The sequence below is a fragment of the Silurus meridionalis genome, chromosome 22 (assembly GCF_014805685.1).
Source record: "Silurus meridionalis isolate SWU-2019-XX chromosome 22, ASM1480568v1, whole genome shotgun sequence".
NCBI classification, from domain to species: Eukaryota; Metazoa; Chordata; class Actinopteri; order Siluriformes; family Siluridae; genus Silurus; species Silurus meridionalis.
In genome coordinates, this window is record NC_060905.1 from 2,206,340 (window position 1) to 2,218,839 (window position 12,500).

At 43.6% G+C, this 12,500-nt stretch overlaps 1 protein-coding gene across 1 annotated transcript in view; it reads left to right on the forward strand.

Moving 5' to 3' along the window:
- hdac5 (histone deacetylase 5) overlaps window positions 1–12,500 on the forward strand; it is a 60,050-nt gene that overhangs the window by 35,891 nt on the left and 11,659 nt on the right. The window contains 4 exon segments of the mRNA XM_046835314.1: window positions 4,396–4,512; window positions 4,601–4,823; window positions 5,499–5,704; window positions 5,803–6,087. Of these exon segments, the coding sequence (XP_046691270.1) occupies window positions 4,396–4,512; window positions 4,601–4,823; window positions 5,499–5,704; window positions 5,803–6,087 (831 nt within the window).

Here is a 12,500-nt window from a genome sequence, read left to right on the forward strand (position 1 = left end):
ACACCCTCAAACACCCTTACACATCCTCACACACCTCACACACCTCAAACACCCTTACACATCCTCACACACCTCACACACTCTCAAACACCCTCACATCATCACACACACCTCACACACCCTCACATCATCACACATCTTCACACACCTCAAACACTCCCACATCATCACACCCTTAAACACCCTTACACATCACACATCATCACACACCGCACACACCTCAAACACCCTTACACATCCTCATACACCCTTACACATTCTCACACACCTCACACACCCTCTAACACCCTTACACATCACACACCTCACACACCCTCAAACACCCTTACACATCCTCACACACCCTCACACACCCTCAAACACCCTTACACATCCTCACACACCCTCACACACCCTCAAACACCCTTACACATCCTCACACACCCTCACACACTCTCAAACACCCTCACACATCATCACACACCTCACACACCCTCACACATCATCACACATCTTCACACACCCTCAAACACTCCCACACATCATCACACCCTTAAACACCCTTACACATCACACATCATCACACACCGCACACACCCTCAAACACCCTTACACATCTTCACACACCTCAAACACCCTTACATCATCACACACCCTCAAACACCCTTACACACCTTACACACCTCGCACACCTCGCACATCTTATTCATATTACACACTCACACACTCTTAAACACCTTTACACACTCTTACACACTCTTACACACCTTTGCACACTCTTACAAACTCTTACACACCTTTACACACTCTTACACACTCCTAAACACCTTTACACACTCTTACACACTCTCAAACACCTTTACACTCTTACACACACTTTAACACCTTTACACTCTTAAACACTTTTACACTCTTACACTCTTACACACCTTTACACACATTTACACTCTCAAACACTTTTACACACTCTTACACACTCTTACACACCTTTACACACATTTACACACTCTCAAACACCTTTACACACTCTTACAGACTCTCAAACACCTTTACACACTCTTACACACACTTTAACACCTTTACACTCTTAAACACCTTTACACGTCTAACACATTTGTACACACTCTTAAACACCTTTACACACTTTTACACACTCTTACACACTCTTACAAACTCTTACACTCTCTTACACACTCTTACACACTCTTAAACACCTTTACACATCTTATTCACATCTTACAAACTCTCACACACTTTTACACACTCTTACACACCTTTACACATCTTACATACTCGTACACACTCTTACACACTCTTAAACACTTACAAATCTTACACACTCTTACTCTCCCTTAAACACCCTTACACACACTTTTCCACACCTTGGTGTTAACCTGGCTGAGAACCTCACCAGGACCCTCAACACCATGTCATTACACCGTACACACCTTACATACCTTTATTTCCTTTAATTCCCTCCACATCTTACACCCTCTCTACACCGTCAACAACCTGTAGCACCTTAAAAAGAAAAAAGTGCATAAATAAAAAGTGGTCCTACAATATCTCTTAAAATTGTATCGTAACATCATTTATCGTGATCTCGATATCGTATTGTCATTTTGACCAGCCCTCGTTAACAGTTACCAGCAAAATTCCCATTTTGTGGTTCCCATGATGACGGCATCATCGGGTGTTGCTCGTCGGGTGCTGTTTGATTTTGCTCCTCTATGGTGTGCGCCTGTACCGTGTTATTCTACCACAATACATGCGCTGCCTTATGTTTTCTTGCGAAGTCTTTTCTAATTAATCCTTTTGACCTGCATTTATCATTTCGTTGCGCTTCAAACCCGTGTTTTCCGAAGTACAATGAATCGTTTGAGGAGGGAAAAAAAACCGTGGAGTAAAACGAAGCGGTGCTGTCCAGCGAGTGGACTCTATATCCTTCAAGATTTTTTCAGTTCCTCTCAGCATGATTAGGTTTAAAAAGCTTGAGATAAGAATTTCTGTATTTGTGTATGTTTTTGTGTTTGTGTGTAAGTGAAATGGCTCACGGGAACATTTCGCCCGAGGCACACAGATATAGTAACTCTAATCACGCCGTTGTTAAGAGCGCTTGTTTTGTTGCCTCAGTTCTGCTCATGGTTTTTTTTTTTTTTTTTTTTTACATCATTGTTGTCATGGGATTGAGTAATTGTTTGCTTTTCGCCAATCTGTTTTATTTCATTCTTTTGCATTTCCGCACCAAGTGCGTTTCTATTCCTGCACCTAATCAATTCATGGTTTCTGGGAGTGAGATCGAAGAGGAGGAGGAGGAGAAGAGGGCAGGGAGGTGTGGGGTGTTGGGGTGGGGGGGTCGATAATAGCCTGGAGTGAATGGGGGCAATAAATACAGCACACATCAGCCCTGATGATTTTTTTTGCCTCTCGCTTCGCATGATTGCTCCCGACATAACCAGAGGCTCATTATCAGCCCTGGTGGGTGTGAGTGTGTGTGTGTGTGTGTGTGTGTGTGTGTGTGTGTGTGTGTGTCCACTATTCTATCCAAAAATAGCCAGCAGTGTGTACGCTCTGGCCTTGTGAAGGAGAGCAGAGTGCTGACGTCATGGCCGCTGCGAAAAAAAAAACGCCGGCGTGAACTTTTCTTTTCTTTTCCGTATCTAATTGGACGCTTTTTCTTTGCGCAGTGGGATGTTTGTTGAGTCAGAGCACGAGCGACGTCAGAGCTGAGCGGACCGAGCGGATCTCGTTCCGCGTCCTCAGGCTGATTCACCGAGACAGAAAAAGAGACGTGCGCCGGGGTTTTTTATATAAAAGTAAAAGAATGAATAAGAGCAGGCTGCTGAATGGTGGGGTAAAAAATAAAAGATTGCTAGGAATGAATTAGCCTTTTCATTCACAGTTCCTCGCCTCGCCAAACACACTTCTCCTGCCGTTCCCTGAGCCTCGTCACGGATCTAAATCTATAGCCAGGAAATCAAAGCCCAGGCCGGGTTCTCCGTTTGCGGGCGAGTTTGGCGTCGAGCAGCGTTTTGCATGAGGTTCTCCTCACGCTTTTGCGTCACTGTAGTGGAAAATCTCACGTGCTTCCTTTGTCTGTTTTTCTTCAAATCCTTCTTTTTTTCATTATTATTAACAATATTATTATAGTTATTTCTGCCTTTTGTTTCTTATACTATAACCTCACTCCTGAGTGAGGAGCCTGGATGATCAATCTTTAATTCCATGGTTCCTGGTCCTTCTCAACTCAAGTCTCACACCTCACACCTCTGTCCTGGTATTTACATCACCACATTATCACTCTTCCATGACGAGGATTTTCAGATCCAGAAAATCAAAGCAGAAGGAAAATTCACCTCCTAGTGACCGAGGTCTAAGATCCTGGATTTCTGGAGTGAAGCTTCCAGGAGTATGTTTCTAAGATTTCAGTCTCTACACTCCACTTTAATCTCCTAGACTTCAGTTCTTAAAGTTTAGTTTTTGTGCCCTATTTCCTAGTTTTTAGTTTTAAGTTTTTAGGTTTTGGGTCCTCGGTTGAGTTCCATGTACTTTAGTTCCTCGTTTAGTGTTTGGGTTTTAGTTCCAAGGCTTGAGTTCCAAGGGTTTTAGTTCCTATACATAAGTTTTTGTGCATAATTTTCTAGTTTAGTTCCTACATTGTAATATATATTGTAATTCCTACAATGTAGTTCCTTGACATAATTTTTTTGGCTTTAGTTTTTAGAGTTTATTTCCTGGTTTTCAGTTTTGGGGTTTTTGTTCCTGGTCGTGAGTAACAAGAGTTTAGATCCTGGGGTTTAGTTCTTAGATTTTAGTTCCTGGGTTTTAGTTTCTAAAGTTTAGTTACTGGGTTTTAGTACCTAAAGTTTAGTTACTGGTATGCAGTTCCCAAATTTTAGTTCCTGGGTTCTAGTTCCCACAGTTAAATTCTTGGGTTTTAGTTCCCACTGTTTATTTCATGGTCTTGAGTTCCTGTGCTTACATAATTATAATTAAGTTCCTGCTTTTAAGCATTTAGTTCCTTTTTCTTGGTCACAAGTTCCTGACTTTAGATCCTACCTTCCCTGGATAAAGTTCTCAGTTGAAACTCAGTCTACAGCATCAGGTCCTGGACTTTATTGCTGTTCAGTATCTAGATGTATGTTTTTATTTACTGTGTGGTCTTTACTTTGTAGGTTCTGGGTTTGAATTCTGGATTTTTGTTTTTGGGTTTTTATGAGAACTTCAGGGTGTTTCTACTCCGCGGTCAGTCCATTAATCTCCACCCCTTGTTTCCAGTCCAGCCAGACATCAGCCTGAGCATTTATAAATGTGTTCAGATGTGAAATGGTCCAGAACCTCAAAATGTCTTACTTAAGTCTCTGTGTGTGTGTGTGTGTGTGTGTGTGTGTGTGTGTGTGTGTGTGTATATAGCAGCTGCGTTCCCTCCACCAGTCCCTAAACGCAGACGGAGCGGTGAGCCCCCTGAGCCTGTACACGTCTCCATCTCTGCCCAACATCTCATTGGGTCTGCCGGCGAACGCACACATCACGGTGAGCGCTGCACCACCACGACGTCTTCTCCACCTTACATCTTTCACGACTGTATACACACCAACCATCTACTTCAACATCTCCTCAGGCTCCTCAGAAGCTCGGGGGTCAGTCAGAGGCCGAGCGGCAGGTGCAGATGCAGGGGGTACGTCAGGGTGGCGTGTTGGGGAAGTTTGCCAGTGGCTCGTCCGTGTCCGTGTGTCTGGACTCGGAATCTCCGTCAGCTCCTAACAGCCACAGCAGCCACAACTCACTACTGCAGCACGTCCTCCTGCTGGAGCAGGCACGGCAGCAGAGCGCACTGCTTGCAGGTAACACACACACACACACACACACACACACACACACACACTATAGGAAAAAAGTTTGTGGCCACCTGACAATAAGATTGGTATGTGCTTCCTTTTGAACATCCATTCTACATTTGGTTTCTATTGGCTGTTATCATTAGCTCCACTCTTCTGGGAAGATGTTCCATTGGTTTTTGTGTGAGATTCATTCAGCCTTGAGCAATATTTTATATGTAGATCGATTTCTCCACTGCTGCTACGTGAATATGACGTATCGCAGCACTACAGAGGCCGAGGCGTGTCCTGAGAGTCTTATAGATAACAGATTAACATGGCAGAGGTAGAGCTGTAACTTCCTGCAGACACAACAGGAAAAGAACGTCTGGTTTCATTTCATCTTTTTTTCTTTTTTGCAGAGGCGTGTGTGTGAAAGAGTCATGAGTTAAATAAAGTGATGTCTGTCTGAAGCAAAGACATAAAAGTGAACTTTCTGCACCATATTGAATTGCATGGTGTTTATTCCATTGATTTGCATTGAGCTGAATCGAACCGAAATCGCATCGTAATGCGGTGAATCATATCGTATCACACTTGGTAGCTGCTTCACGTGTATCCTTAATGTAGCGTATCGTCGGCTTGGCATCGAGATGCGAATCGTGAGTATTGGTAATGTTGATACTCTCTTGCTCCTCTTAGTGCCCATGTACGGCCAGTCGCCACTAGTTACGGGTGAACGGGCGTCCAACAGCATGCGGACGGTCAGTAAACTGCCCCGGCACCGCCCTCTGGCTCGTACGCAGTCCGCTCCGTTACCACAGACCCCGCAGGCGCTGCAGCACCTCGTCATCCAGCAGCAGCACCAACACTTCCTGGAGAAACAGAAACACTACCAGCTCAACAAGGTAATGCTGACTAGCGACTATTCAACACCTCCTGACCAATCACGATCCAGAATTTGACGGAAGTTTATCGGATTTTCACATAAACATCTCTCAATTAGATCCTATCTAAAGGGGTGGAGCTTCCGCGTCAACCACCGACCCACCCCGAGGAGACGGAGGAGGAGCTTACAGAAACTGCAGAGATGCCTGAGGACTGGGGGGAGGGCCCTGAGCGTGTGAGGGAGGGGCTAAGCAAAGACAGTTCTGGTGAGACCACGCCCCCTTCTGAGCGCTTGGTCCCGCTGAAAGGGGAGAGCACGGAAAGCGATCTTGAGGAAGACGAGGATGAGGATGAAGCCATCGAGCTGAAGGAGTGCGATGAAGAGGGCGACCCCTACAGGCAGGTGAGGATGGGAAACACATTTTTTTGCTTATATTTTTTTACTGGTACATTGTTCTGAGGGTGTGATGAGATCAGCATGGCGTATAAATGAATATAAAGTTGTTAGCTGATCTTTTGATGTGTCTGTAAATGGTTGCATTTCGGAGCATCTGGTGGCTAACAGAGCCTCTAAACCCGCCGCTTCCTCGATCTTTGAGCGTCAGAGTCGCAGCTCTTTCTTATTGCATCACTCAGTATTGCTCTCTGCTATATTTGGCTCTTAAGCTTTTTTTCTGTAACACGTTTGTTCCCTTATTTTGTGTATCGTCCTTCACCCTCTGCACTTTAACACACTGTGAATCCAACCGGAGGCCTCGCTGACGCACGGTGTCTGCCCTCTGTCCTACACTGTGTGTGACTTGTCCACTTTAGCTGTGTGTGTGTGTGTGTGTGTGTGTGTGTGTGTGTGTGTGTGTGTGTGTGTGTGTAAACAGTCCAGCTTTAATCAGAGAAAGTTACACAGGCCACACCACCTTTACTTGGATTGAGTTATACAGGCCACACCTCCTTCATTAGGATTGAGTTACACAGGCCACACCTCCTTTACTAGGATTGAATTACACAGGCCACACCTCCTTTATTAGGATTGAGGTATACAGGCCACACCTCCTTTATTAGGATTGAGTTACACAGGCCACACCTCCTTTATTAGGATTGAGTTATACAGGCCACACCTCCCTTAATAGGATTGAGTTACACAGGCCACACTTCCTTTACTAGGATTGAGTTACACAGGCCACACCTCCTTTATTAGGATTGAGGTATACAGGCCACACTTCCTTTACTAGGATTGAGTTACACAGGCCACACCTCCTTTATTAGAATTGAGTTACACAGGCCACACCTCCTTTACTAGGATTGAGTTACACCAGCCACACCACCTTTACTAGGATTGGGTTTTTTCAGGCCACACCTCCTTTACTAGGATTAAGTTACACAGGCCACACCTCCTTCATTAGGATTGAGTTACACCGGCCACACCACCTTTACTAGGATTGAGTTTTTTCAGGCCACACCTCCTTTACTAGGATTGAGTTATACCGGCCACACCACCTTTATTAGGATTGAGTTACACAGGCCACACCTCTTTTACTAGGATTGAGTTTTTTAGGCCACATCTCCTTTACTAGGATTGAGTTACACAGGTTGCACCTCCTTTACTAGGATTGAGATACACAGGCCACGCCTATTTTACTAGGATTGAGTTACAAAGGCCACAACTCCTTTACCAGGATTGAGTTTTACAGGACACGCCCCCTATACTGTCAATGACAGGTACACAGGCCACACCTCTTTCTCTTGGTCTAACAGATATACAGTCACCAGCAAGGCATTTTGAATGTATAAAGTATAGGAGGGATTTAATTTTATGGAAGTGATCCACACACTGCATGCCCCCCAACTAGTGCACACTGCATGCCCCCCAACTAGTGCACACTGCATGCCCCCTAACTAGTGCACACTGCATGCCCCCTAACTAGTGCACACTGCATGCCCCCTAACTAGTGCACACTGCATGCCCCTAACTAGTACACTGCATGCCCCCTAACTAGCGCACACTGCATGCCCCCTAACTAGCGCACACTGCATGCCCCCTAACTAGTACACACTGCATGCCCCCTAACTAGTGCACACAACATGCCCCCTAAGTAGTGCACACTGCATGCCCCCTAACTAGTGCACACTGCATGCCCCCTAACTAGTACACACTGCATGCCCCTAACTAGTACACACTGCATGCCCCCTAACTAGTGCACACTGCATGCCCCCTAACTAGTGCACACTGCATGCCCCCTAACTAGTACACACTGCATGCCCCCTAACTAGTACACACTGCATGCCCCCTAACTAGTGCACACAACATGCCCCCTAAGTAGTGCACACTGCATGCCCCCTAACTAGTGCACACTGCATGCCCCCTAACTAGTACACACTGCATGCCCCCTAACTAGTGCACACTGCATGCCCCCTAACTAGTACACACTGCATGCCCCCTAACTAGTGCACACTGCATGCCCCCTAACTAGTACACACTGCATGCCCCCTAACTAGTGCACACAACATGCCCCCTAAGTAGTGCACACTGCATGCCCCCTAACTAGTGCACACTGCATGCCCCCTAACTAGTGCACACTGCATGCCCCCTAACCAGGGCTCTAATATAGACTTGTGATTATATGTTGTTGTGGATCTGGCAACCGTGTGGCGCTGCGCATCTGTTTGCAGAACAAACTCGCAGAAGTCTTTCCGCAGTGGGGTGTGACGCTCATCTCTCTCTCTCTCTCTCTCTCTCTCTCTCTCTCTCTCTCTCTCTCTCTCTCTCTCTCTCTCTCACACACACACACACACACACACACACACACACACACACACACACACACACGCTTGAATGAGAGAGGGATGAATGAGAGTAAGAGAGAGAACTCCTCCTTCTCCCTGAGATCATTGAAAAAAAAAAGCCCAGAAAAGCATTAAAATTCATACTGCGTCCTCCTGCTGCAGCAGACACACACACACACACACACACACACACACACACACACACACACACGCCCTGCCCTATGAATGGAAGCGTCCATCTCTGACTCATCTCTCCAGGGTGAATCATCGCCTCTTCTCGCCCCCGCCTCGTCTGCCCTGCACTTCACACCCAATCACAACCCACCAGCTCGGTGTGTGTGTGTGTGTGTGTGTGTGTGTGTGTGTGTGTGTTAGGCATATTACAAGGCATTTGGAGGTGGTGGTGTTTGTATATTGTTATGAGTATAGTCATCTCATTGAGACAGTGTCCTCCAAAACCGCCTCCGTGGTCAAGCACAGATTCTTACACACACACACACACACACACACACACACACACACACACACACACACATGGGTACCAAGTGTGTGTGTGTGTGTGTGTGTGTGTGTGTGTCTGCTGCTTCTGCACTTGTCTCACCAAGTGCCTGGAATACAAATGTGATCCTACACACCCTCTGAAGATCTAGAGGGAGGGGTAAGAGAGAGAAAGAAATGCAGTATCTTCTCAAAATGATAAAGATGTGTGTGTGTGTGTGTGTGTGTGTGTCATATGTTTAATACATGCCACACGGTTCTTCCTCCTTTTTCCTTCTCATCACTAACCATATTTCCAGAACGTTCTGAGAAACGACTGACTAGCGTTAGCTTGGTATGTAGTGCGCTAGCTAATGTAGCATTGCAGCAAAAGATTCCTGGGTTCTTAGGTTTCTGGGTTTGTTCCTCTAAATAAATGTTCTTCTAAGGCTCCTTAGTTTTCTGAGATCCTGGATTTCTTAGCTAAAAACAGCTTCCAAATTCATTAAAAGGTTTTTCGCTTGCTTGAAAAAATGTAGCTTGTGTTAGCTAGCTGAGCTTTTGGAAAGGTTCTTTCTTTCTTGAAACAGTTCCTATGCATCCTTTTTTTCTGGACTTCTCTCTGTAGAAAAGAATCTTTTCTGAGCTTCCAAGGTTCCTGGAAAATATTCCTCAAGCTGATAAATCAATAAAAGATTCGTATTTCCTGAAAAAACTTTTTTTTTTGTTGTTTGTTTTGTTTTTGCTCATAAAAGGTTGTTTCTGTAAACTTCTTAAGTTCCTGCACAAATTCTGTGATTTGTTGAAACAAAAAAAGTTCCAGAAAGGGTCCTAAAAAATTTTCCTAAGAAAATAAGTTCCTAAAGAAAGGATACTAAAAAAGTTTTTGAAGAAAGGTTCTTGAAAAGAAAAAAAAAAGTTCCTGAAATAACATTTCTGGAAAAATGGTTACTGAAAATGGTTCTTGAATAAAGGTTCCTGAGGAAAGGTTCCTGGGAATGGTTCCTGAAGAAAGGTAACGGAAAAGGTTACTGAAAAAAATGGTTCTTGCTAAAAGGTTCCTAAAAAAATGTTTTCCAGAGAATGGAATTTGGAAAATGGTTCTTAAAGCAAAGGTTTGATGAAAATGCAACTAAAAAAATGCAGGACCTGGAAACGGAGGACTTTCCTACTAACATGGAATTAAATCATGGCTTCTGTCACACACTTTGTATCCGTGTGTGTCTGCTTTTTTTCCACTTGTCTCTGCAAGTGTCTGGAATACCATTGTGCTCCTGCACACCTTCTGAAGATGGAGAGAGGGATGAGAGAGATGTGGAAGCTTTTCTATTTAAAGAAGAGGCATTAAAGTGTGTGTGTGTGTGTGTGTGTGTGTGTGTGTGTGTGTGTGTGTGTGTGTGTGTGTGCTGCCTTCTTCCTGAGCAAGCCTCTGAGTTTATGGAACCTTCTAAAAAACTGAAGCTCATCACCCTACAGATGTTTGCTAGCATTGCACCCTGAAGTTCCTGAATCCTTAAATCCTTGAATCTTGGTTCCTGTAGGCGGGTTCTTCACTTTTCTTAAGAAAAAGGTCCTGAACTTCCTAAAACCTTCTCCACTTTCTGAAAACATTCCAGAAATTCCTAAAATGTCTTTTTGCTCTTTGTTCCCAAACTCTTTTGTTTCTGGAGGGAAAAAAAAGGTTCCTAATAACAAGTTCTTGTGTTTGTTGAAAAGGTTTCACAAATCCCAGGTTTCTGGTTTCCTTCTTGTTTTTTGTTTGTTTTTTATTACCTGAAGAAAGGTTTATGAAAAGGTTCTGAATTTTAAAAAAATATGGTTTTCAGGTTCTTCTAAGTTCCTTGTAATGTTCCTGAGATAAACAAGCCACACTTCTTGTTTTAGACAGACAGATAAATAGGAAACACTTCATTATGAGAGGAAGATGATGACTTTCATAATTATTTGTTGATGGTTGTGGCTACAGGAGGTTGTGTTTTAACCAAGTTCTTAGGTTCTTGGAAAAAGTTCCTCTAGACATTTTTGCATTTCCAAATATGTTCTTGAGGGGTTTTTCTTGAGGGGAATTCCTTGAAAAATGTGTTGGTTTGTTTAAATAAATGTATATATAGGTTCCTGAAATTAGTTCCTGAGTTCCTGGTTCCATCACATTTCTTGAGTTATTGAAAAATGAGGATTGCAGAAGATTTCTGGAAAGGTACATAAAAGGTTTATAAAATATTTCAGAGTTCCTGAAGAATGGGGGGTCTTGAAAAGGTTCCTGAGTTCTTAAAATAAAGTTCTTGGGTTGACAGAGGGGATGATAGAAAGCAGGCAGGACGACTGTTTACAGCAGCAGAATGTGTAAGTAGCTTTTTGGCAGTTAGAGCTGATTCTGTTGGCTCTGTTGTGGTTCCTGATGTTCTCTGACGTTCTCGCTATTTGGGTTGTGTTTAGTCTGTCCTCAGCTATATTTACACACACACACACACACACACACACACACACACACACACACACAATTTTCTGTGAGTCCTCTGTGTGATTCTCATCATTTCATAATGAAGGATGAGAAGCTGCATTTGAAAAGGTTCCTGGAGGAAAGTTTCTGTATGAACATATTCTTGAGTCCTGGATTCTGGAAGTGTCTTTTAGGTTTCTCAAGCGGTTCTTGAACAGTTTCTGTTTTGGTAAAAAAAAAAAAAAAAAAAAAAAAGGGTTGTGGGTTCCTGAAAATTTTCCTGAGTTTGTAAAAAGACTCCAGAGACCATGGAGTTTGTTCAAAGGTTCCAGAGTTAGCAGCAAGGTTCTTGAATCTGTGAAAAGGTTCCTGATTTTATGTACACATTCCCGAGCAGTTATTCCTAAAATTGCCAGGGACTCCTGGGTTTGCCAAAATCCCATTGAGTGTATAAAAAGGTTCATGAGCTTGAGAAAGTTTCTTGAGGTCCTACAAAAGTTTGAGTTCTTGCTTTCTTGAAAAAGGTTCCTAGGTCTGTGAAAATATTCCTGAGTTTGTCAAAAGATTTCTGAAATAATGGAAAGGATGCTGTGTGTTGCCCGATTGGGTAAAAAAATATTCCTGTTGGAAAACGTTCCTGAATTTTTGTAAAAAGGTTCTTGAGTTGTTAAGTTTTCTGGGTTCTGCAGTCATGTTCCTGGTTCTCAGAAAGGTTTTGAGGTTGTGAGGATATTCCTAACTTTGTGAGAGTTCTAGTTTTTCACATTTTTGTGGGAAATAAACTGAGATTCTGGGAAAGTTCCTGTAAGGTAAGGTTTTAGGGTATCTGAAAAGAAATATTCCTGGATTGCCAGAAAGTTTCCTGGATTGCAAAAAGGTTCCTGGATTGCCAGAAAGTTACATGGATTTTCAGAAAGGTTCCTGAATTGCACAAAATATTCCAGGTTTGCAAAAAAGTTCCCGGATTCACAGAATGGTTCCTGGATTCCCAGAATGGTTCCTGGATTGGCCAAAAGGTCCCTGGGTTGGAAAAAGGTTCCTGGATTTCCAAAAAGGTTGCAGGATTACAAAATACTTCCTGGATTGCCATAAAGGTTCCTTCTCCGTTAATAATTAGC